The sequence below is a fragment of the Panthera pardus genome, unplaced genomic scaffold (genome assembly GCF_024362965.1).
Source record: "Panthera pardus isolate Hobbes unplaced genomic scaffold, ASM2436296v1 HiC_scaffold_10, whole genome shotgun sequence".
In the NCBI taxonomy this organism is placed as follows: Eukaryota; Metazoa; Chordata; class Mammalia; order Carnivora; family Felidae; genus Panthera; species Panthera pardus.
The window spans coordinates 79,304,518-79,331,880 of NW_026526655.1; the positions used below are offsets into that span (position 1 = coordinate 79,304,518).

At 35.7% G+C, this 27,363-nt stretch overlaps 1 protein-coding gene across 6 annotated transcripts in view; it reads right to left on the minus strand.

Annotated features, from left to right (window-relative positions):
• RIF1 (replication timing regulatory factor 1) overlaps positions 1-27,363 on the minus strand; it is a 71,112-nt gene that overhangs the window by 6,074 nt on the left and 37,675 nt on the right. For 5 of the 6 annotated variants that reach the window (XR_002081776.2, XM_019456042.2, XM_019456022.2 and 2 more), the window contains exons 21-33: positions 16,573-16,672; positions 14,441-14,705; positions 13,053-13,095; positions 12,307-12,509; positions 11,659-11,758; positions 8,571-8,690; positions 7,460-7,611; positions 6,999-7,079; positions 6,657-6,711; positions 3,035-6,298; positions 979-1,122; positions 587-664; positions 383-498 (exon numbers count right to left, since the gene is read on the minus strand). Coding sequence is in view for 5 of the 6 variants with exons in the window: in XM_019456042.2 (XP_019311587.2) it covers positions 383-498; positions 587-664; positions 979-1,122; positions 3,035-6,298; positions 6,657-6,711; positions 6,999-7,079; positions 7,460-7,611; positions 8,571-8,690; positions 11,659-11,758; positions 12,307-12,509; positions 13,053-13,095; positions 14,441-14,705; positions 16,573-16,672 (4,721 nt within the window). In the remaining variant the exon portion in view is untranslated. The remainder of the gene's footprint in view (positions 1-382; positions 499-586; positions 665-978; positions 1,123-3,034; positions 6,299-6,656; positions 6,712-6,998; positions 7,080-7,459; positions 7,612-8,570; positions 8,691-11,658; positions 11,759-12,306; positions 12,510-13,052; positions 13,096-14,440; positions 14,706-16,572; positions 16,673-27,363) is intronic. The other variant, XM_019456050.2, reaches the window with a different exon arrangement.

Consider the following 27,363-nt stretch of genomic DNA (forward strand, 5'->3'; position numbering starts at 1 on the left):
GTCAGTCAGATTTCACCTACATTATGATTTAATGGCTACCTGACTTTGGTGGATTAACTTTTGTAAACTTCATCTTATAAAGTGGAAAATAATAAATATACTCCTTATGGGACTTATAATTAGGATTAAATAAGAACATATGCAAAGAGTTCAGCATAGCACCTGGCAAATATTGAGCACAATTATCTTAGACATTAGTTAATTATGATAGATGCTTCTCTGATTGCCCTATCTGCCTCATCTTCCCAGATAAATTTTTATTTTTCAAATAAAATGTGTGAAAGTGCATGTAAATCAGTTCTAAATAGGAGAACCTCATTTAACTTTTCCTCTTAAACAAGTGGCATCTTGAAGTATTAGACCAGTATAAATAACTCCTTACCATATATTTGATGTAATCTGAGGTAAAATGATATCCACTGGAGCCACACAGTTCACCAAAGCTGGGTAAACACTTTCTGCTGGACACGGCACAGGTTCTTTAGCCATTTCTGTAATCTTAGAATAAATTTCAAAAGCCGTTAAACAGAGGTCACCTGACTGAACATGAAAAATAAAGTTGCATGAAAACTAAAGCACTTCTTACTAAACACTTCTTTGAGCTCTTAAATTTAGGGCTACGTGATCCTGAGGACAGAAATCCTTTGGTTGAAGTGGCATTATGCTAGACAGAAGAAAGAAGAGAAAAAAAAAACTCACTCAGAACCCTAGAAACTCTAATTTTATAATTTTATTACTTAGATTGCAGTAATTTCCTAAAATTTTGAGAAAATGAAAAAATGTAATCAACTATTACCTAATCAATTACTTGCTGTCTTACTGTCTCTTCCCATTCTTCGTGTTTGCTTACCATGTCACAGACAAAACAATACATCCAAACCAAAGAAATTTTGTTCTTTATTATTTTTAAGACAAATTATACTTAACTCATTTCTATGCCTGAATACATATATGCATATTTCAAAGCCTACAGCTTACCTTAGATTGTGTAAGTGAAGTTTTAACACTTTTTACTGTGGGAGAATTATTTGAAGAATGGGATCTAACGATAGAGCATCGCCTATCAATGTCATCTGCCAATCCTGCTTGGTATATTGGATCTGCAAAGGAGACACGGCGAACCTGAAAACACAGGTCATGTTTTTATTTAACATAATTAAAGTTAAAAAAAATTCACACCATAAATTCTCATTATCAGGCCTCCCTGAAATAGAATGTGGGTTTAGAAGCTTAATTTACTTCAGTAGAAGCCAACTGCACATTGCTGTAGTTCTTCCTAATGGCTGCTTTCATAGATATTACTTAATACCACAGATCATTCCAATCATCCATGTTCTAAATAGTCTCTACATAATATATACCAACAAAGACTGAAACAGGGACAGTGGCAGAAACAATGAAATTGTATGCAGCAGTTGAAATTGTATCATCAAATTCTACTCACTTTGTAGGCTTACTACAGTAACTTAAAAAAAATAAGGTAAAGAGGTAGAAATGGTACTAACTGGGCTCTGGTGTGTCTTACTAACCTCTGTTCTAAACTCTTTGAGGATACCAGAATCACAGCAACTGAGTGGCAATTTTTGTCTTTCTTAGTCCCAGCATGAAGTCATTTTAGCTTCTACTAAACTCTTATGATGTGTTCATTCATTCAGCTATTTGATATAAATACACAATAGAGCATTTATGCCATTAACTATATATATATAGCTTCCTCACGTTATGAGCAAAACAAAAAAACTATCATGAGAAATCCTCATATATATATATATATATATGTGTATATATATATATATACATACATATATATATACATACATACATATATATACATACATATATATATATACATACATACATATATATATATATACACATACATATATATATATATATATGTATGCCCAAGAATGGGCAGATTCTGTATGTATTTGCTATAGGAAACTACAATGTCTTACTGTTGCCTACATAAAAATTAAATATGAGGTACTATCAAGCAAAACATAACTAGTTAACTTTTATCACCAATCTAAAATATATATACAGAAGAAAAATAAATTATACTGAAGAAAAAGCATTCTATCTTCATACTTTTCAAAGACTTCTATGGACAACTTAATTAAACTTAAGATACTTACAAAACACACACACACACACACACACACACATACATACACACACAGCCTCAAAATAAAAGCAAAGCAAAACAAAACCAAAAAACTGAACTGTCAGTGTAAGAATTTTTGGTGTATTTGAGAAGTCTTCACAATGTCCTTGCTAAAGGCAAAATTAAGTATATCTTAGGTCTATAAAGCATGTTTGTATATATAAACACACATATTCTGCAGTAAATGGCAGATTCAATTTTAAAGTTAAAGAATGCTCACATACCTTTTCAGAACTTCTTTGCTAAGCAGAGGACAAGCTCAGCTATGTAAGCATGTGTAACTTTTCCTTTTTTAATTTATTCAATCAACAAACTATGTGTAAGTTATAGGGTCAGGAGCTAAATCAGATACACAGATAATCGATTTTCACAAACTAAAGGAGTGACTTTAGTGAAGATGGGGAAATAAAATTAGAAATGCAATCCCATCCAGAAATTGATAAAGGCACAGCCTGAGACTTTTTCATTGTAAGGTCTGGAAATGAGTTTATATAAACACTTCAATGTGAAACAGACCATACAATGTCCTACCACACAGTAAATGCTAACTAAAGCTGTTTTACCACCATTTCTAAATGCTTCCTCATGTTATGAACAAAACAAACAAAAAAATTATGAGAAATCCTCACCAATTCTGCAAAAGGTGAAAAATGTACATGGCTGAAAATCTTCAGTGTCCTCAAATAAAGACAGATCTAAGTCCCCTTTTATCAACACTTTTCCTTCTGCCTGCCCTTTTCCCTAGTCACCTTGGTAAACATTCAAAAATAAGTGGCCTAATATTCTGTCATTCAACAGGTGTCACTGTATGACCAAAATACTCAAAGTAAATATGGGCTAATTAATATTCAACCTCAATTCCCCTACCTTGTGAACAGGTGACGATATCTCATCTTCATGTGGTCTTTTTAATCCTCTCTTTAAAATGCTGGTGGATGGAGAAGCCAAAGGAGACCAGACACAGCGTGTCTGCATGCCACTAGGACTGCCATTTGCTGATAGAAGTAAAGGATCAAGTTCCCTTAATTTTTGAGGAGATGCATTATTGTCTTCTGTTATTAGTTCGGAGATGGCTGTTTCAGATGTCAGAGACTGTGAGGTTTCCTCCACTTTCTCTGAAGTATGGTGAATTTCTTGTAAAATTTCATCATTCCCTTCTACCATTTGATTGTCATCTAATGTTGTTTCTTCAGACTTACTAAGTTCAATATTTGCTTCAGTTTTATTAGAGTCCACCTTTCCTTCTTCAATACTCATCTCAAGGGTGTTGAAAACAAAGCTGTCGATTCCCATAGTCAATGTCTTTGTATTGGCCTGTACAAGCTTAGTAGATATTTTAGTCGTCAAGTCCCCATCCTCTGTTTCACTGACTTGGTCAGCTTCAGCATTTACCTCACTAATCACTGTCTCTTCATAATTTTCCATTTTAGCATTCATTTCTTCAGATGAGTTTGGACTAGATTCATCACTTCCTTCATCTAATTCCCCAAGTGCTGTTTGTTCAGGTATCTCTGCCTGAGCACTCACTTTTATAGGTGTGGTATCATCAGAATAACCAATACCAGAATTAAATTCTTTAGTTACTGTTTCTTCGGCATTCGGTTCTTCAGCTGCCTCTGCTTCAGAGTTATCACATCTTTCACTGTTTATCTCCATTACCTCTTCTTCAAAAACAACAGTTTTGGCATCCTTTTGTTCAGATAAGCCTGCTTCAGATTGATCACTTTCTGTATCCAATTCAACAGCTTCTACTACTTCTGGATTAAATATTGCTTCAGCTTCACATGCATTTGTTTCAACACTGGCAATGTTCTCTATTGTTAGTTCCTTCTCCAGGATAGCCTCTGGCTTTTCTTTGTTAATCTCCAAAGTAGAATATTCCAGTGAATTATCTCTGGAATCATCTAAAGATGGGCCAACAGTTTTACATTTTTTATTGGACGGCCCTTGGCTCTCAAGAGATGTTGCTTCTGCAGAATTCGTATCACAAGTTTCTTGTTCAAAATTCACTACTTCGGAAGGAAGAGGGTTTTGGACAGTATCTTCTTTGAACTCAGTCTCAGATATGACTAACGAATCATTAACAGTATCATTCTCCTCCTTGAGACCCAAATGAAAATTCACAGCATGATGCTCATCTGAAAGTTTTACCTCCGAGTACAGATTAACTTTAGAAGTTTCTGATACAGGTACAGCTGTTTGCATGTCTGTCTTTTTTGTTTCAGTGACCTTTACATCGTAATTTTCCATATTCTTTAACCCAATGAGTGACTTTTCCTGAGGTTGTGATTTTTCTCCACAGCACTCACAACTTTTAGATCGCCTTACCCTCCTACTTCTCTTATGTTGGCATTCAAGTGTTTGAGAAGATTTTTCAGAAAGCAAAGAAATGTCTGATGTCCCTATTTTTGAAGATTCTCCCACACTGTTATTTTCTACAGAATCTCGTTTTTGTAATCTCTTACTGGCATTTCTAGTCCTGAGATTTGATTCTGGCACTGATGGGTTTGAAAAAGAATATTCTGCACACTTGTTGGTTTTGATTTTTCCCTCGTAAGTATTTGATACGTCATCAGAAACCTGCAATAAATCTGAAGATACTGTAGAATCTTCAAGAGTTACACTACTCTCATCTTTTTGTTCACAAATCTGAGACTTTATGTCTCGGTCTACGTCAGAATTTGCTTTACAATCAAGTGTCTGGTTTTCAATGTTTATACATTCTTGTTTTACCACTTTCTCTTCTTGATCTTCAATGTCAACACTATCGCTGCTTTTGTTTTTCCATTTTCCAGATCTCTTCTTTTTAGAACCTTCTTCTTTTGCCTCAGAACTATCAGATTCTGAGTTTTCAATGCTGGATAGTAAACCTTGGGATGCTCTTCTTGTTTGATACCGTGTTCGTCCACTTACTGGTTTTTCAGAGGACTTTTCTGCAATGTCCTGAGCACCGTCGCCCTCAGATTTAATATTCTCAAGGTCTAGCTTTCTTTTACTTTCATCAATTTCAGCATTAGTGCTGGTTTCCCCAAAAGTCTTCTCATGTAAGTTAGTTCCTTTCTCTACATTTTCCTGCACAGTTTGTTCAGAAATCAGTTTTTGCTTAAGTAACAAGTCATCTTTTACCTGCAATGGGCTCTTCTGAAGAGGTTTTTCTTCTTCTTTACGTCTCTCTTTTTTTTGATTATTTTCTTTCTCTTGGCTGTCAGTGGTGGGCTCTGCTATTTCTGAACGTCGCCTTGACGATCGTCTAAGGGTTTTTTGGCTTGGAGTTATCTGAACAGTACTATCGTCATCTACTATTTGATCTGCTGGTGTTACAGTTGGGGGTGTATTTTCTTTGGATTCTAAATTAATTCCTAATGTTTTGTCTTCTACAGTACTGTTTTCTAATAACACTGCATTTTCTATTGTTGGTTTAAGCACCGTATCCTCATACTCCATTGCAGATTCAGAGAGATGAGTATGGTTATTATCTAACATACATTCTGTCTGATTAAGCAAACCAGGTTGGTTATTTTCTAAGGCTACCATTCCATCAACAGATTCCTGAGTATTTTTCTCCTGCTCAGATCTCATTAAGAGCTTAGACCTTTTATTCCCAGTTTGTTCACCTTTACTCGACTTTCGGCTTGATCTCTTAATTCCATGCACTATTTTTTCAGAGTCAGATTTTACAAGAGCTATTTCTCTTTTCTTTGTTTTTGATGGAATATCTGTTTTACTCATGTTTTCCTGGTTATTTTTCACTGTAACAGTTGATGACATATTATTTAAGGGAGATGGACTAAAAGGTCTATTTTCTGAACCATCAAACTTCTCCAAAGTAATAAAAGTTTGCCTCCGACTTGTAGGCTGTGGGGGAGTTCCAGAAATGATGACATTAGAAACTGAGCTACTGTTGACACCAAAAGTATTTTCTGCACTAGATGCATATTCAGTTGGTGTTTTCGTTGATGAAATTAAAGCTTTCTTTCTGGCATCATTATTACTGCTCAGTATGTCTGCGCTGGTTTCTTCAATAGAACCACTCTCATTATTTGAAAGGGAACCCTTTTCAGGATGTTCATCCATACCACAGTTTTCTGTGACATCTTGAGGAATGACAATGTCACTCTCCATTTGTTCCTCCTGCACAGAAAAGCACACACATATATAGATTAGTCTGCAAATAAGTCTGACTTTGTGAGGATATCTTAGTATAAAACTTCAGTAACTCAAAAGGTAACACTTGACTTTCAATATTTTGCAAATATTCCAAAGGTGGTGGTGGCCACCCGTTAATTTGTGTTTCTAATTATAAATATTTAAAAAAGCCAAATATATTTATTTTAAACACACAAATACCCACAAATACAATGACTACAATTCTGCCAAAGTCTGCCAATAAGAGTTAAGAGATTATGCAATACATCTTAAAATTAATACACAAGACTTCATAATGGAATGGCAATTCTAAAAACCCTAAAATATGAAATACCAAATATACCTTAAATATCACCTTGGAATCTTCCTTTGATTTTTCAGTTAAAGTAGGAACTTCCCTGAAATAAAAATGTGCAAATTAAAATACTGTTTTTAAAAATTTTATTTATTCTTTTTAGAGAGAGAGAAAGAGAGTAGGGGAGAGGCAGAGAGTCAGGGAGAGACAGAATCCCAAGCAGGATCCCTGGTGTCAGCTCAGAGCTCGATGTGGGGCTCAAAACGAGCTGTGAGATCATGACCTGAGCCAAAATCAGAGTCAGACAATTAACTGAGCCACCCAGCTGCCCATAAATTACTTTTAATTAAAAATTAGAAAACCAGTTACTTCAACATCTTCCATACTTACAAAGACTCTTCAGGAGTATACTGAGAAAACAAAGTATCCTGTGAAACATCCAGGTTATTATACATGGCAGGAATATCGCACCTAAAAAAGATCTTACATAAGTAACTTCAAAATGCGACATTTCTACAATTAGAAATTAAACTTAAAACTGTACATCTAATTGTCTTTTAAGAACAATATAAAATCAAGGCTTAGATGCTTATTTTCCATGAAATCATCTTCCCTATCCTCTCCTCCAACAATACCTCCATTAATGATTCACCTCTGAATTCAGAAATATTTGGTACATAACTAAGTTACCATATGCATTATGAAATGCAACCATGTATGGCATATATTTTCTGGCATTAAAATACAGATTTTACATACAGTACCTCAGTTCTAAGCAGAAAGTTATAATTGCTGCACGACATCTAAATGTGAATACAGAATATCTAATTCAAGATAAAAGGACTACAAACCTCTTTGTTTTGAGTACTTCTTTCTGATGTTCAGTTAGTATTCTTTCCTTTGCTTCTTTTCCTTCGGAAGGTATAAACACAAAGTCGACAGCCTTTTCTTCTTCCAAAGGCATTTCACTCTTTGTTTTTGGAGAAGGCGACTCTAATTTCAACTGCAAATTTTAAAAAAGCAAACGTACCAATCTCTCTTCTAGCCCTCTAGAAAAGGTCTTCAATAATGACTAAGAAGTTTGAAATTCAAATCTATATGATATCCTTGGTTAATAATTAGTACAATGTCGCTCGCTTTCATTCTACCTCTAAAAAAAATTCGGAAAGTAAAAATTATTACACCTTTTTAAAAAGTAGGCAAGTTACCAACAAAGCACAGGCAAATATGGTTTTCAGGACAACATATGAAAATCAAATGGTTTGGCAAGAGAGTGTATCACCAGCTCTCAAGCTGAAGCATAAACTAGTCAAGTAAAAGTTGTCAAAAAAATATGCACTACAGACCAAGAACACTGCTACTGTTACTTTTACTATTTTTCAATGCAATTGTTTTCATTCTATATCATAGTTGCTACCTGACTGTATTGGAGTCATTCCTTAAAACATAACATTCTTTCATTTTGCCAAAGGCCATGGTTTCAAGACTCCAGAATATCCTTATTGGACGTCACGGAAGAGACAATTATTGTCTGAAGATCAGTTGACTGGCAACTAGTTAAGATTATGAGTTTTAGATTTAGATGTCTTACCTCTGTGTTCTCTTTTACCAGAAGTTCTAAAACAGTCTCTGATGCTACCTATTCTATAATTATTCATACCTATAGTTGATTCCATTTCAAGGAACTTAACGGATTAACCATACTTAATGGATAGGTGCCTGAATTAACTATACTTAATGGATGCTACATATTAAACAGACTTAAACCTCAGGAAGAATGAATCATCTCCCAAAGTTTCTAGATTTCCATGCTATCCTAAGTTCTTTTAGACCAAACTCTCTAATTCTTCTTTAATCCTTTTATTTAGCCTTTAGTAGCTTTTTCTTCCAATTAGAAGTTATACATTCTCAAGCTACCATATAGTCTAAAAGTTCTATTAAATAAATTTTGGAAAAACATACTTGGCCTGGTGGTTTCATATTTTCTTTCGCATCCTTTGTTTGTGCCAAAAAAGAATCTCTTTTTCCACTTGATTTTCTTTCCATGCCACTTATCTTCATATTTAACTGTGAATTCTCTGTCTGTTTTATTAAAAATAAAACAATTAAAAAAATTTTTAACGCTTTTGAGAGTGAGTGTGCACGTGCCAAGTGGGGAAGGGGCAGAGAGAGAGGGAGACACAGAATATGAAGCAGGCTTCAGGCTCTGAGCTGTCAGCACAGAGCCCAACACAGGACTCAAACCCACAAACCATGAGATCGTGACTTGAGCTGAAGTCAGAAGCTCAACTGAGCCATCCAAGCGCCCCAAAATTAAAACTGCTAAAAAGTACAAATGCTCTACTTCTCCTTTTCATGCTTTGAAAATTCTAGTGTAATAAATGCTCATTTCAAATATTAAAATTCTTTCTCATTATTCAAACTTATTAAAGTCATGTCAAAGAAAAGAGCCATTGTATAATTCAACATCAAACAGATTTGACATTTCCAACCTACACAGCTCTTGTGCACCATTTTTAGAAATTTTATAAAATCTGAATGCTTTGAGAATTTTACAAATTCTAAGAATAAGATACATCATATAAACACTTAAAATGAATCAAATTACTGGACTCAAAGACCCTTCCAATTACTGAAAATATTTCTAAGAAGAAAAATCACAGCCATGAAACTTTAAACATCATACAACCAATTAGGTATACATGATTGGCCAAGAACTAACACTAGAGTACTCAGTTGGCCATTAACTTTTCTCTTACGGGTTCTAAACAAAGAACAGCTAGACTCCATCTGTTGTTGCTGAATAGAAACAAAGTTGTCTAAGAATGTGGTACCTTGTGGACATGCAGTACCCATGTCTTTACTCCTTGATCCTCAGACAGTAATTGTTACTGGCCAAAGTACCCTGGTTTCAAGTGGGTGTGTGACAACAAATATGTGTTTTTCTGACAGAAGGAATGAGGGATTTGATGGAAAGAACTGAGAAAAATGAAGGGTAGCTCTTGCTTAGACATGGACCAACAATTATTATTTTGGTTTATCTGAAGTAACACTTAACCATGTATTATAATAATTACAACATTTGCAAAGGAATATATATGAAATGCCATAGTTCAAAAAAGATAATTAATGAACAAAAACCAGACTATTTACATGAGAATCTATGGTGAAATTTAATGCCCTTAAATCATAAAAGTATTTCAGGTCAATGGGCAACAAAAGCTAAAATAAATGAAATTCCATCGAATGGAAAAACTTTTGCACAATGAAGGAAAGCATCACCAAAATGAAAAGGCAACCTACTGTATGGAAGAAGATATTTGCAAATCATACTTCTGATAAGGGGTTAGTAAACAACTTAATATTTCTAAAAATCCCAAATAAAAAATGGGTAGAGGACTTGAATAGGTATTTTTCCAAAGATATACAGATAGCCAACAGGCACATGAGAAAATGCTCAACATCACTAATTATCAAGGAAATGCAAACAAAACATGAGATATCACCTCACACCAGTAAAAGTGACTATTAATGGAAAAGACAAAAAATAACACGTGTTAGCAAAAGTGTGGACAAAGGCGAACACTTGCACTATTGGTGGAATGTAAACTAGTACAGCCACTATAAAACACAGTATGGAGGTTCCTCAAGAAATTAAAAATACAACTACCATACAATCCAGCAATTTTACTTCTGGGTATTTGTCCAAAGAAAACAAAAACACCAATTTGAAGAGATGTGCACCCTCAACTTCACTGCAGCATTATTTACAATAACCAAGATACGGAAATAACCTAAGTGATCAATGAAAAATAAATGGATAAACGGATAAAGAAGATATATACAAAAAAAAAAAAAAAGATATATACACATGATGAAATATCACTCAAACATAAAAAGGAGTGAAATCTTGCCCTTTGTGACAACATGGATTAACCTAGAGAATATTATGCTAAGTAAAATCTAAATAAGATTAGATTTACATTAGAATACAAATTAAATAGAAATTAAAATTAATACAAATTAAATACAAATTAAATAGAATACAAATTTAAATTAGAATTTAATTAGAATACAATTAAATAAGATTGTAATAAGGTACAATCTAAAATATAACATGAACAAACAACACAGAAAAACTCAAAGACAGGAAACAAACTGCTGGACACCAGAGCAGGGATCAGGTGGGAGCAAATGAAACAGGCAAAGGGGATTAAGAGGTACAAACTTCCCGTTATAAAATACACGAATCAGAGCAATTGGGTGGCTCAGTTGGTTAGGCATCTGACTCTTGATTTCGGCTCAGGTCAGGATCTCAAAGTTCATGAGATCAAACCCCACGTCAGGCTCTCCACTGACAGTGTGGAGCCTGCTTGGGATTTTCTCTCTCCCTCTACTCCCCCCCGCCCACACTCTTTCTCAAAATAAACATATAAAAATAAATAAATAAATCATAGGGATGTGATGTACGGCACAGGGAATAGTTAATAATACTGTCATAACTTTGCAGGACAGATGATAACTAGACTTATCATGAAGATTGTTTCATGATGCACAAAAATATCAAATCACCAAGACGTAAACCTGAAACACAATATTGTATGTCAGTTACACTCAGATTAAAAAAAAAAAAAGTATTCAAGCCAGACAACTGAGGTTATACAAAAATCCTGTATTATGATGTTCTTATGTTCAAGTTTTACTTAAGTCAGTAACATATTTTAGGTTTTTGTCTTTAAAAAAAAAATTTTTTTTTAATGTTTAATTTTGGCAGAGAGAGAGAGAGCGAGAGAGCGCGAGCGAGCATGAGTGGGGGAGGGGCAGAGAGAGAAGGAGACACAGAATCTGAAACAGGCTCCAGGCTCCGAACTGTCAGCACAGAGCTCAACTCGGGGCTTGAACTCACAAACCGCGAGATCATGATGGGAGCCAAAGCTGGACGCTCAACTGACTGAGCCACCCAGGTATCCCTAGGTTTTTGTCTTTTAAAAAATTACACGAAAATGGAATAAATGAACAACACTGAGAAATAAAAAAAATCCCAACTTACTCCATCTGAGTATGGGCCACTGGATTCCTCCATAAATTCAACATTTTCCAAACCAGGCAAGAGGAGCAGAAATTTCTGTTTGGCTTGTCTTAATATTGGTCTTTAAAAAAGTACATAAACATATATACCTTGAGTCAAGTAATACTGGTGAATACCAACGACATGTAATAAGGACACTTTAATTACAATTTTAAAGTGACAAAATACATCGAGTTTAAAGACTTTCTCTATATACACACACAACTAGGAGAAATGTAGACAGTACATTTAGTTTCTTTGCTACATTCTTCAGTTCCCAAATTCTCTTATTTAATAAGTTTCCAAATTTGTATCATACAAAATTTTCAAGCAGGAGTAGACTTTTACATTAAATACCCATGTACACATCACCCAGATGTAATAACCGTCAATTTCTTGTCCTTTGTATTTCTTTTATCAAGGTAAGTTTTAAATTGCTTTTTATGTTCCTAAAACCAAGGTTACTCGAAGGACCAAAGTAAACCAAATAAAGTTTAGTAATTACCACATCCTCAAAATAACATTTCAATTGAGGAATCCTCTGCAATGATTCCTCTAAGAAAAATTCATTTTAAAACAAATATCAATTTACATATCACAGTAACTGTATGAAATAGGTTATTAGCATACTTTAACTCTTCAGGATAAGTCAACATCGTCACTTTAGCAAATGTGGCATTCCAGAACTGAGCGCTCTGTTTTCGAATCTGTTTATTCTTGTGCAAAAATATTATGCATAATAATGGAGAGATCTGTTCAAGAAGTTCGCTGTCATAAGTTCCAGTGTAGCTGAAGTGCAGACAAGAAATTATCTCTCCTAATAGCTTTTCTAACTAGGAAAAAGGAAAATTTTGTTAGGATAACATTTGGAAATGTGCTTTTAAAACAGTAAAGATAAAAGCACAAAGAATTATAAATTAAGCAACTTACAACATGCTACCACTTCTTCAATTTTTACAATTCAAATGGTTTTTAAAGCACCTATTTCCTTAAATACAGGTTTATTATATAAACTGACAAACTGTCAGGTGAAATTAATTATTGATATAAGATTTGATGTCAAGCTTATTTTCCATTAACAGAAAAAATTGTTTTCTCATGAACAGAGATTAACAGCTGGCTACACAAGTTTTACCTATAAATACTCTCCTATATAAAGGGATAAGAGTTAATAAGGTCTATGAATTTAAAGCAATGTTATTCTTCTTTAAAAACTATCTTGTGAATGTGTCCATGTCATGTTATTAAATGCCTATTAAAACTGAAAATATATAAACCTTTTAAAAATCAGAAGTATATGTAAGGAAGACAACTATCTGAACTCTAACATTTTTTCTTCATGAAGCTATGTTTTATAGACAATTGTCTATTTTTACCTTGTTGCTCATACAACTATACACTTTAGGAACTTCATCAAGCCTGGGAAGAAAAACACAAAAGTACCACTTACATTTCAGAAAGTTAAGCCTAAAAATACATAATGCAGCCATAAAAATGAGACATGTGTAGTGATTTTAAAAGGTGCCCCAAATCTTCATCTAAAAAATGTCAAATTACCAAACATTAAGCATGAAACAAACCTATCTTTAAAAAAGTAGTCCAAGAAAAACATCTGGAATAGACCTCAAACTACTAATACTAGTTTACTTGTTATTGTACCTTTTTTAAAAAGCACAAATTATTTTTGATGAAACTTAAAGACTGAAAGACATACAAAAAGTTGATGTATTTAGGGTTCTACTTTGTACTTTGTAAAATTTGTTCCTGAAACTTTCTCTATGAATATAACTTTAAAAAGATGGACAATTATGATTGAACCACATAAGCTTGACAGAAAAGACATCAATGAATCCTTTCAAGCTGCTTTTTAAAAAGTATGCTATTTGGGATATTTTCATGGTTTTTTAAAGCAATGGTTGCTTCAATTCAAATGTAAAGGATAATGTAAATTAAAATAAATTTTTACAGGATAATTCACAAATTTAAATGTGTATACCATTTGGACCAACAATTTAACTTCTAGGGCCTTGTTCTGCAGACGTAGTAGGAAATGAGGACACTGATGTGTGTACAAATATGTTCAACTATAATATTGTTATGAGTGAACAGGCTGGAAAAACACGTATGTCCACTAATAAAAAATTGGGTACAAAGTTTCATGGAACGCTATGGAGACATTAAAGACAATGAGATTCTTATATGTATGGTGCAAAATACATACAATATTTTAAGTGCACGCCATATACTTAATGGCAAAGTAGCATGTCAAATATGCTACATGTAAGTCACACACTTAACAGGTGTATTTATTTGTATTAAGAAATCTAAAAAGAGATGTACTAAATTGAAAAGGGGGGTTGAGGGGTGCCTAGGTGGCTAAGTTAAGTCTCTGACTAGCGCAGGTCATGATCTCGTGGTTCATGAGTTCCAGCCCCACATCAGGCTCTGAGCATCAGCTCCGAGCCTGAGCCTGCTTCAGATTCTGTGTCTCCCTCTGTCCCTGCACCACGCACACTCTCTAAACATTAAAAAAATTTGTTTTTGAAAAGGAGGGTTGAACTACCATACAAAATTAAAAACTCACAATTTCTACCTCGTTTTATGTATGATTTGAACTATCTTTTTAACAAAAGCAGAGTATATTGTCCTCTTCACTAAATTGTAGATTACCATTTGTAACCACACGCTGCTAGGAAAATGACCAAAGTTTGCTACCTATATCCAAGACGCTTAATTTAAAGCTATTAAGTCAAAAAATACTTACTTTGAGTTTTCATAAAATAATGCCAGAGGTCTTGATAAAGTTGCAAATATTTTTCGGATCATAGAAGGCAAAGAAATACGTCCAAGTACTTTGGAAAGAATACTGGTGACTGAGTTGCCAACAGTGAGGAGAGTATCAGAATGTACTTCCTTGAAGCTCAGAGTATGGAAAGAGTAGATCACTTTCACAGTAAGTTTAAATAAAGAAGCCAATTTCCCTAAAGGTTCTTTCTTCTTTTTGGACCAATCTGAAGGTCTCTGTGGTGCTAAGATAAAATTGAATTTATTAAAAAGTCAAGTACTTTGAAAAGTGTCATTGTACATCTTTACAATTTATCTCATTTCAATGACAGATACTGTACATCTCATATACGTGTTTCTGTAGAATGATACTCAAAATTTTAAAATGATATGCCATTATTGGATATACACCATTACAACCGTATCTTTAAATCAGAAGCAGAGACAAAGGAAAACTATTTGGCAGATCTAGAAGAATTCCAGAAAAGTGGGTGTCTTTTCTCTAAAGAATTATAAAACGCATTTCAAGTTTTTATATTCTCTGAATTTCAACTAATTCGTAAGTACTAAATTATGTAAGTTCCAAAACTAAATTTTAAAATTCAATTTTTAAAACAAAATTTCCCTTAGAAATTATTGCTTCCTGTATAATAAACTGAACCCTACAAATAACATTAATCAAATCACAGATCCAAATCCTCAGCAAGAATACAGGAAAAGCTTAAATTTAAAGAAAAAGATGTATCTTAAAAGCACTGTCCGACACTCCTGTTTACTATTCTTAGATTCTGCCTCTCTTCAGATACCTACCTACAGGGATGAATCCACTTTGTCAAAAAAACAAAACAAAAAACATAGTCCGAAATTACCCGTTTCCCTCAAAGAATCCAGTCTCTAAAAGTAGAATAGCTCAGATTTAAGAGAAAACTCTCCTTCTTCCCTAGAATCTGTTTCCCAGATGAATATAAATTAGAATCGTCCCCCAGAAATTCCAGGCCAGGATGTTAAGGCTGACTAGACAGCCCATGAGTCAGGCGACACCTATCCCAAACCTCTACTCAAGAGGATCAAAAAGCAGTGACATCTTAGTCACAATGACTAGACCTTGGTTTCTAAATGCCATCTTCAGCAAAAGGAACCATGTTTCTTGGAAATATGTCTGGTTCCAGGCTTAAGGAGGGAGAAGTAGTACAGAATGAGCCTGATTATCTTATGCCAAAGTTCTCAAAAAATAATGGAAACACATGAAATGGTCAAAGAGGCCAACATGAGCATAAATATTAATAGCAATGAATTATAAACCAATGAATAACAGAAACTCACAGTGGTAAAAATAAAATGGGACAAAGGAAGTTCTATCTTACATTAGGATGTCATTTGCACCTGGAAGTGACTGGTGCCTAACAGTGCTCAGTAACGGCAGAATGATTTATTAGAATGAGATAAATAATAGGGACAGCTTTTAGAATTAAAGACAAAGGAGCTAAGTATCTTGACACAATTTAACATAATCAAATGAAACAATGAACTATTCTTCTGGTAACATTAGTGTTTCAGGCAAAAAGCATTAGTGGATGATAAAATCATGAGTGAAAACTGGCTGAGAAAAAAAGTATATAGTCTCAAATAACCTGCCACAAAACATTAATTTATTAATCATAGGTACTCTACAGTAGTTTACAGTGGAAAACTTGGCAGATATTGTCTTAACCAACTAGCAAATGTTAACATTACCAGTAATGCGACAAATAACAACATTTTAATAACAAACATCAAATTTTCCTGCCCAGATAATCCCTTGTATAAGATGGCAAGTAAAATCACTCTTACTACACAATCTCTAAATAGGATAATACTGATTTTTCAGTGTTATACAAAGGAATAAAGGTATGTGGGTGCGTATGTGACAGAGAGAGAGAGACTGTGAGCATGGGCATGTAAGAGCATTTAAGCTCCTAGCATACCAAAGTTATATAGCAAAGTAGGACATGGTTATACATCAAAAGTCAGCAAAATGAGGTCAGAAAAAATATTAGGATTTGCCTTGACAACAGTTTAGACAGTCGTGTTTATCAAATACTGGGTGAACAAAATAAAAACAAAAATACTTACATTTAACTTTTGGCTGATATTTAATATTATATGGTGAGAAGTCAATGCAATCAACCATTACAGTAATAATATGAATGATCCTATCTAAGAGCAACAAATTCTGGGGAAGAAAAATTAAATATTATATTAGAAACTTCCAACTACTGGCATAGATTCCAAATATAGCAAGCATCAACAAAAAATATAAGACATTCATTCCCACATATAACCTATAAGGTACATGAAATACAGTTATGAATACTTGCTCATTAACTTCTGTGTGCCAAGTACCATAATTTTTGTTTCTCAACATTTAGGGAAAATAAATCATTTTTAAGATGCCCAGTAGACTCAGCATATAAACCAATAAATTGAGTCTGATGAACAAGGTTCCCTTTCTTTTTTTAACTTATAAGTTCATTTATTTTTTTTAGTAATCTCTACACCCAACACGAGGCTCAAATTCATGACCCCAAGATCAAAAGTCACAGGAAGAGTTAACACCTATTCTCTTGAAGCAGTTCCAAAAAATAGAAAAGGAAGGAAAACTTCCAATGCATTCTATGAAGCCAGCATTACCTTGATTCCAAAACCAGACAAGGACCCCACTAAAAAGAACTACAGACCAATTCCCTGATGAACATGGATGTAAAAATGCTCAACAAGACATTAGCCAACGATATCCAACAATACATTAAAAAAAATTATTCACCAAGACCAAGTGGGATTTTTACCTGGGGTGCAGGGCCGGTTCAATATCCACAAACAATCGATGTGATTCATCACATTAATAAAAGAAAGGACAAGAACCACATGATCCTCTCAACAGATGCAGAGAAAGCCTGTCACAAAATACAGCATCCTTTCTCTCATCCCTCATGAAAGCAGGGATAGAAGGATCATACCTCAAGATCATAAAAGCCAAATACGAATGACCCAATGTTAATATCATCCTCAACGGGGAAAAAACCGAGAGCTTTCTTTCCCGTTAAGGTCAGGAACAAGACAGAGATGTCCACTCTCGCCACTATTATTCAACATAGTATTGGAAGTCTTAGCCTCAGCAATCAGATAACACAAAGAAATAAAAGGCATCCAAATCACCCAGGAGGTCAAACTTTCACTCTTCGCAGATGACATGATACTCTATATGGAAAACCCAAAAGATTCCACCAAAAAACTGCTAGAACTAATCCACGAATTCAGTAAAGTTGCAGGATATAAAATCAATGCATGGAAATTGGTTGCATTCCTATACACCAACAATGAAGCAAAAGAAAGAGAAATCAAGGAATTGATCCCATTTAAATTGCACCAAGAACCATAAAATACCTAGGAATAAATCTAACCAACAAGGTGAAAAATCTATACACTGAAAACTGTAGAAAGCTTATGAAAGAAATTGAAGACGACACATAAAAAAATAGAAAAAGATACCATGCTCCTGGATGGGAAGAACAAATATGGTTAAAATGTCAATACTACCCAAAGCAATCTACATATTCAATGCAATCCCTATCAAAATAACACCAGCATTCTTCACAGATCTAGAACAAACAATCCTAAAATTTGTATGGAACCAGAAAGACCCTGAATAGCCAAAGCAATCTTGAAAAAGAAAACCAAAGCAAGAGGCATCATAATCTCAGACTTCAAGATGTATTACAAGGCTGTAATCATCAAGACAGTATGGCACTGGCACAAAAACAGACACTCAGATCAATGGAACAGAATAGAGAACCCAGAAATGGACCCACAAATGTATGGCCAACTAATCTTTGACAAAGCAGGAAAGAATATCCAATGGAATAAAGATAGTCTCTTCGGCAAGTGGTGCTGGGAAAAATAGACAGCAACATGCAGAAAACCAAACTTGGACCACTTTCTTACACCATACACAAAAATAAACTCAAAATGGATGAAAGACTTAAAGATGAAAGACAGGAAGCCATCAAAATCCTCGAGGAGAAGAAAGCAGGCAAAAACCTCTTTGATCTTGGCCACAGCAACTTTACTCAACACGCCTCCAGAGGCAAGGGAACCAAAAGCAAAAATGAACTATTGGGACCTATCAAAATAAAAAGCTTCTGCACAGTGAAGGAAACACTCAGCAAATCTAAAAGGCAATGACAGGATGGGAGAAAATATTTGCAAATGACAGATAAAGGGTTAGTATCCAAAATCTATAAAGAATTTATCAAACTCAACACCCAAGAAACAAATAATCCAGTGAAGAAATGGGCAAAAGACATGAATAAACACTTCTTCAAAGAAGACATCTGTCCAGATGGCCAACAGACACATGAAAAAATGCTCAACATTACTCGTCATCAGGGAAATACAAATCAAGACCACAGTGAGATACTGCACCTCACACCTGTCAGAATGGCTAACAACTCAGGCAACAACAGATGTTGGCGAGGATGTGGAGACAGAGGATCTCTTTTGCACTGCTGGTGGGAATGAAAACTGGTGCAGCCACTCTGGAAAACAGTGTGGAGGTTCCTCAAAAAATTAAAAATAGAACTACCCTACAACCCAGCAATTGCACTACTAGGTATTTATCCAAGGGATACAAGTATGCTGTTTCAAAGGGGCACGTGCACCCCAATGTATTATAGCAGCACTATCAACAAGAGCCCAGAGTATGAGTCCACATGTCTGTCAATGGATGAATGGATACAGATGTGGTATATATATAAACAATGGAGTATTACTCGACAATCAAAAAGAATGAAATCTTGCCATTTGCAACTATATGGATGGAAGTAGAGGGTATTATGTTAAGCGAAATTAGAAGAAGACAAATATCATATGACTTCACTCATATGAGGACTTTAAGACACAAAACAGATGAACACAAGGGACGGGAAGCAAAAATAATATAAAAACAGGGAGACAAAACATAAGAGACTCTTAAATATGGATAACAAACAGAGGGTTACTGGAGGGGTTGATAGAGGGGAGATGGGCTAAATGGGTAAGGAGCATTAAGTGATCTACTCCTGAAATTACTGTTGCACTACATGCTAACTTGGACGTAAAATAACAAATAATAAATAAATATCACATACTCTTCCAACAAAGTCCACTAGGTGCCCCATAAGAACAAGGTTCTTTTTTCTTGTTTTTAATGTTTGTTTATTTTTGAGAGAGAGAGAGAGAGCACAAGTGGCGGTGGGGCAGAGAAAGAATCTGAAGCAGGCTCCAGTCTCCAAGCTATCAGCACAGAGCCTGATGCAGGGCTCGAACTCACAAACTGTGAGATCATGACCTGAGCCGAAGTCAGATGCTTAACTGACTGAGCCACCCAGGGGCCCCAAGAACAAGGTTCTTAATTAGAGTCTTTATCAAATTCTTCATGAAAATTACATGTGTTCACCGGAACCCAGTGACAAAACAAAACAATGAAAAAGTTGCTAAGCTCCCTCATACCCTTTCCTCCTCCCCCTCTAATCCAACTAAAACAAAAATAAAATTCATAGAAGCATCAGAGATTTTCTGGAAACATTTTTTTAAAGGCAGGGAGACTAAAAACAGAACCAAGAAAATCCCAGCACCATGAGTTCCAAAAAAAAAAAAAGCACCTCCAAAATAGCCTTCCTAGCAAAACTTTTTTTTTTAATGTTTATTTATTTTTGAGAGAGAGTGTGTGCACAAGCAGGGGAGGGGCAGACACAGGATCCAAAGCAGGCTCCAGGCTCTGAGCTGTCAGCACAGAACCCAATGCAGGGATCGAACTCACAAACTGTGTGATCATGACCGGAGCCAAAGTCAGATGCTCAACTGACTGAGCTCCCAGGCACCCTCCTAGCAAACCTAAGTAACAGAAGACACAGTGAGAGTTCTGAGAAAAAAGTTAAAACACTACTGAAATTAAAGATCTATAAAACAAATGCACTTTCTTCTCCCCTTATTCTCCATTACTATCCACTTTTCCACTTCACTGGGATAATTCACATGTCTGCCCCCAAAGACAATCTCCCCCAATGAGTATTAAGAGCCAGGAGGAGGAAAGCAGCAGTGCCCCAATGAACCAACAAAAATTACACAGAAAGTCCACATGACAATCCGTATTTTCATATACAAAAGATGTTAAATCCCCAGGTGTTTCCTTCAGGCTCCAATGACCAAGTAAAAGATGCCTCTAACTTCAATTTGCTATCAAGGCTGGAAAAAGAGGGGCTCTCTCTAGGAAACACATTCCAGATACCAGTATTGCTCAGTATTAGCCTTAATCAATAACATGCACATTCACAAGGAGAACCAGTCCCATGGGAAAGGTGGGCTAAACATCAACAGTACTAACCCATGAGGAAAAATCTAATAACAAACAAAAGGAAATTAATATGCCAGAGGAAGAGGAAATATTATCGACTTAAAAATAGTAATCACAGGAATGCCTGCGTAGCTCAGTTGATTGAGCATCCAACTCTTGCTTTTGGCTCAGGTCACGATCCCAGGGTCATGGGATCAGGCCCCATATCAGGCTCCATGCTGACAGTGCAGAGCCTGCTGGGGATTCTCTCTCTGCCCCTCCCCCACTCTCTCTCAAAAAAAAGAGAGAAAGTAATAATAACTAAAGAAAACACTAATTAAAAAAACAAAACCATTATCAAACACTTCAGCATTTAAACCACAAATTAAGTCACAAAGTAACCAAGCTCCTAGAAAGCAGTACCAAACAAAACACAAACAGGTGTAGAGAAAGAAAAAGAAGGGACACAAAAGATAAATTCAAAGGCCTAAAAACCACCTAAAACAGTACTGAAAAACAGAAGGGACAAAGAACACCATTAAAGCAAGGCAATTTTTCTGAGATGAAGGCACAGCTCTTTAGATTGAAAGGGTCTACTAAGCATCTAACTTCAGCTCAAGTCATGACCTCAGTTTAAGAGTTCAAGCCCCACACTGGGCTCTCTGCTATCAGCACAGAGCCTGTTTCCAAACCTCTGTCTCTGCCCCCCCTCTGCCCCTCCCCGTGTGCACCCTCTCTCTCAAAAATATTTAAAAATGATAATGACACCACAAGAGACACCCTGCTGAAATGTCTAAATTCCAAAAACTAGAGATCATGTAACTTTACAGAACAAAGTTATTAAGGAAAAAAAAAAAGTATCAAAGTATGCATCTGCAACAATATAAGCTATAATAAATAATTTTAGTCAAAATTCTGTGATCTAAATTTTCTGGAACCTAAAAATTGTAACTAATCAATACTGATTAGTTATATGTACCAAACAAGGAGGTTATCAGTCATATGAGGGTGTGTGTGTGTATCTTATATATTAGTACCAGGTAACAGTCATCATATATATATATATATATATATATATATACACACACACACACACACATATATACATATGTATATACATATATATAAAATGTGTGTGTGTGTGTGTGTGTGTATATATATATATAAAAATCTGTTTTTTTCTTAAACAAAGGAAAATAATAGGATATAGGAAACTAGGTTGAGCAACAAAATATCCTCAAATTTTGTAAACTTACTTATTTTCCAAGTTTTATAGTACCCTGTATAATAATATAGTAAGTAAAACTTAGGTTTTTTAACAAAACCTGAAAGGTGGTAAGTATAAAAATTTGTAGGAGAGTGGTATCAATGTCTTTACTTGCTGGGGTAGAATGTTACGGATATGAACTCTTCAAATCTAAAAGATGAATAGAAGTTTTAACACTATATCTGAAAGAAGCTAAAGATTAAAACACATACTCCATTTCCTATTAAATTCAAGATTAAATCTACTTATTAAAAAGACTTCCATATTTATTTATATGCTGCAAAAGACACATAGGAGGAGCATCTGGGGTGCTGACAATGCTCTTTAACTGACCTTGGTGATGGCTACAGAAGTATTTTGTATAATAATTTGTCAAACTGTATTATTTCATGCAATTTTCTTTGTATTGTTGGGTAAGTTTTTTCATTTGTTATTTTTAAAAATGTTTATTTATTTTGAGAGAGGGGGAGCACGCAAGTGAGCACAGGAGGGGGAGGAGTGGGTGGTAGGGAGAATCCCAAGAAGGCTCCACATCCAGCACAGAACCTGAGGAGGGTCTGGGTCTCAGAAAATGTGAGATCATGACCTGAGGTGAAATCAAGAGTCAGACATTTAACCAACTGAGCCACCCAGGCACCCCACGGCAAGTTTCTTTTTTTAAAAAAGATTACACAGGGCACCTGGGTGGCTGAGTCAGTTAAGCATCTGACTCTGGCTCAGGTCATGATCTCACAGTTCTTGAGTTCAAGTCCCACTTCAGGTGAGCTTGTGCCCCACTTCTGCTTCTCTCTGTCTCTCACTCACTTGTGCCCTCTGTCTTTCTCAAAATAATAAAAAATAAAATAAAAAAAGATTACACAAATTCTCAAAAAGGCATGAGCATATTCATATCAGTTAACATCAAGTAGGTAAAATTCAAAAAGGTAGAGAGGAACTAATTACCATGAAGACAAAGTCACGAACCTATAAGCATGATGATGTAGCATCAAAATATGTAATAAACATGTTCAAATATATCAACTTCACAATCAGGGAGATACTTTACCAAGGTTCTTAGAAACAGGTGGTAGGGGGCACCTGGGGGTTAAGCGTCTGACTTCAGCTCAGGTCATGATCTCACACTTCGTGGGTTCAAGTCCCGTGTCAGGCTCCAGGCTGACAGATCAGAGCCTGGAGACGACTTCAGATGCATGTCTCCCTCTCTCTCTGCCCCTCCCCCACCCCCCTCAAAAATAAATAAATAAACATTAAAAAAAAGATAACAGATGGTAGGGGGAAGATGACAGAGTAGAAGGAGACTAAATTCACCCTATCTCCAAAATACACCTAGGTAACACTGACATCAGTGCAAATCACCCAGAAAACAACACAAAGACTGGCAAAACATACTCTCCATGGCTAAATGTAGAGAAGGGGCCATATGGAAAACAGCAGGAAGGGTGGAGATGCCTTTGGGAACCAAGCTGACTCACAAAATGGTCCCCAGTAAGGAAGGTGACAGCAGGCACAGAGAAGGGTGAGAAGCAGACCCCATGCCAGGCACCAGGGAGATGAATCCCCATTAACATATGGCTTTGAAAAACAGAAGGGCTACTTTGGGAGTTCTTACAATCAGTGGGGCTCAACACTTGGAACTTCAAAAATCAGCTGGTTGGGCCGGGACTGCCAGGAGAAACTTGAGTCCCCACCCATAAACAGCATAACAAACAAACTTACTGAGATACAGCATAGACGCAGCAGTTTGAGAAACACCTGGAGCATAAGGGAAAGACATTTATGACTAAACTTCAAACAAGTGCTGGAGGAGCAGGGGTCCTTTGGAGACTTCTGTAAGAACAAAAGAGCTGCCAGGTCCAACTTCTCTCCCAATGCCCGGGCTAGACACATGGACATACACAGGAGCTAGCGCAGCATGAACATTCTCCAATTAGCATGCTAAAGTCTTGCCCTGCACCTGTGTTTTTCTGTGGACTTGCCCCTCCAGCCCGCCCATGGTATGGCAATGGGCAAACAGTCCCAACAGGAATCACGAGGACTCCAAAGTGACTCCTACCCCAGGAGAGGGGAACATAACCACATACACCATTCTAACTGTGGCTCCAGCAGTGGACTCGGGGCAGACATCAGGACTGCCTGCAGGCCCCACCTACCAATGAAAGCTTCTCAGGGAACATAGGGAAAGTAACACGGAGTTCCTTGCTATTGGCAAACACCTGGTCTGACTCAACTCAAGCCCAAGATGGCACCAAACTGACCTACTAACAACATAGGGACAAACCTAGTCAACAGTGAGAACCACTGCAGACAACTGGACTGAAGACAAAAACGACTCAGACACAACAGCAGGGCACATACAATACATGTATGAGACACCCTCAAGAACGAGTTTCTGGTGAATAGGGGACACTGAAATACAGGGCATTGCAGGACCTCTCTTTATAAGGCCACCACCTGCAAGAGCAGGAGATGCAGCTGACCTCCCTAACACATAGAAACAGAGTTACATAAAATGAGGAGACAGAGGAACATGCACCAAATGAAAGAAAAGAACAAATCATAACAAAAGACTAATAGACGAAATGGAAATAAATAATACGCTTGATAGAGAATTTAAAGCAATAGTCATAAAGATGCCTACTGGACTTGGAAAAAGATTGGAGAATCTCAGTGAGACCCTGAATAAAGAGATAGAAAACATTAAGGAAATTCAGTGATACCATCAAGCATAATAATATCCACATTACAGAGATCTCAGAAGAAGAGACAGAAAAGGGGGCAGAAAATTTGAAGAAATAACTGAAAACTTCCCAAACCTGAGAAAGTCAACAAATCCAATTCAGGAGGCACAGGAGAATCCCCAACAAAATCAACCCTAGAAGGTCCACACCAAGATACATAGTAATAAAACTGGCAAAAAGCAGTGATAAAAAGAGAATTTTAACAGCAAGAGAGAAGAAACAGTTATATACAAGTGAAAACCCTTAAGCCTATAAGCAGATTTTTTCAGCAGAAACCTTGCAGACCACAAGAGGGGGACATTAAATATTCAAAGAATATGAAAGAAAAAGAAAAGAAAGAAAGAAACAAACAAACAAACAAACACCAGCAGCCAAGTATGCTCTATCCAGCAAGGATATCATTCAGAATAGAAGATGAGATAAAGAATTTCCCAAACAAAACCTGAAGGAATTCATGACCAAAAAACTAGCCCTATAAGAAATGTTAAAGGGGACTCTTTGAGTGGAATGGACCTTAAGTAGAAGAAAACCAGGAAGCACAAAAAGCAGTAAAATGAAGTATATCTATAAATATCAGTAAGGGGATTCACAAAACAAAAGAATGTAAAGAATGACACCATATACCTAAAAGACAGGGCAGGTAGAGACAGGAGTAAAGAATGAGTTCAAACTCAAGTAGTGATCAACTTAACATAGATTGCTATCTACATGCAAAATATGTTGCATACAAACCTTATAGTAACCACAAATCAAAAACCAGTAATAGATATGCAAAAAATAAAGAAAAAAAGGAATCCAAATAGATCACGAGAAAGAAAGCCAGGAAACTCTGAGAACAAGGTAGGAACAGAGAAGAACTACAAAAACAACAGGGAAACAAGAAACAAAATGACAATTAAGTGCAAACCTCTCAAAAATTACTTTGAATGTAAATGGAGTAAATGCTCCAATCAAAAGACAAACAGTGGGGCGCCTGGGTGGCTCAGTCGGTTAAGTGTCCGACTTCAGCTCAGGTCACGATCTCGCAGTCCATGAGTTCGAGCCCCGCGTCGGGCTCTGGGCTGATGGCTCAGAGCCTGGAGCCTGCTTCCAATTCTGTGTCTCCCCCTCTCTCTGACCCTCCCCCGTTCATGCTCTGTCTCTGTCTCAAAAGTAAACATTAAAAAAAAAAAAAAAATTTAAAAAAAAAAGACAAACAGTAATGGAATGAATAAAAAAAATACAAGATCTATCTATATGTTGCCTACAAGAGACACATGTCAGACCTAAAGACACATGCAGATTGAAAGTGAAAGAATGCAAAAGAATCAATCAGGCAAATGAAAGTGGAAAAAGAGCTGGGGTAGAAACACTACTTCTACTGGACACAACAGATTAAAACAAAGACTGTAACAAAGATACTATATAATCATAAAGGATAATCATAATCCAACAAGAAGATTAAACAATTGTAAATACTTATGCACCCAACATGAGACCACCCAATATGTAAAACAGCTAATAACAAACATAAAATAATCCATAGTAATACAGTAATAGTAGAGAACTTAACACCCACTTACATCAATGGATAGATTATCCAAACAGAAAATCAAGAAGGAAATACTCTTGAACAGTACCATGGAACAGATGGATCTAATAGAAATATTCAGAATATTCCAATCTAAAACAGCATAACACACATTCTCTTCCAGTGAATGTGGAACCTTCTCCAGAATGAACCACGTTAGGCCACAAAACAACTCTCAACAAATTCAAAAATCAAACTCATACAACCCATCTTTTCCAACCACAACCTTATGAAATGAGAACTCAAGAAAACACAAATACAGAAAGGTTAAATAATATGGCACTGAACAATGAATGGATCAACCAACAAATCATGAAAACAAATGAAAATGATGGTTCAAAACCTGTGAGATGCAGCAATAGTGTTTCTAAGAGGGAAGTTTATAGCATTACAGGCCTACTGCAGGATGCAAGAAAAAAATATCAAATAAACAATCTGATCTTACATCTACAGGAGCAGGAAAAAGAACAAACAGAACCCAAAATTGTAGAAGGAAGGAAACAAATGAATTAGAAACTAAAAAAAGCAATAGAACAGATCAATGAACCAGAGCTGCTTCTTTGAAAAATCCAACAAAACTGCTAAACCTTTAGCCAGACTTATCAACAAAAAAAGAGGACTCAAAACAATATCAGAAAGAGAAACAGAGCCAGAAAAGCATGAGACTCTAGACCTTAAGGTTGTGTGTTTGAGACTCACTTAGGGTGTAAAGATTAAAAATAAATCTTTGAAAAAAAAAAAAAAAAAGGAGGAATAATAACTGACACCACAGAAATAAAAAATATTATAGAAGAATATTATGAAAAGTATATGCCAACAAATTAAACATCCTAGAAAATATAGATAAATTCCTAGAAATGCATTAGGAAGAAATAGAAAATTTGAATAGACCAACTACCAGCAATGAAATTCAGTAATCAAAAAACTCCCAACAAACAGAAGTCCAGGATCAGATGGCTTCACAGGTTAATTCTACCAA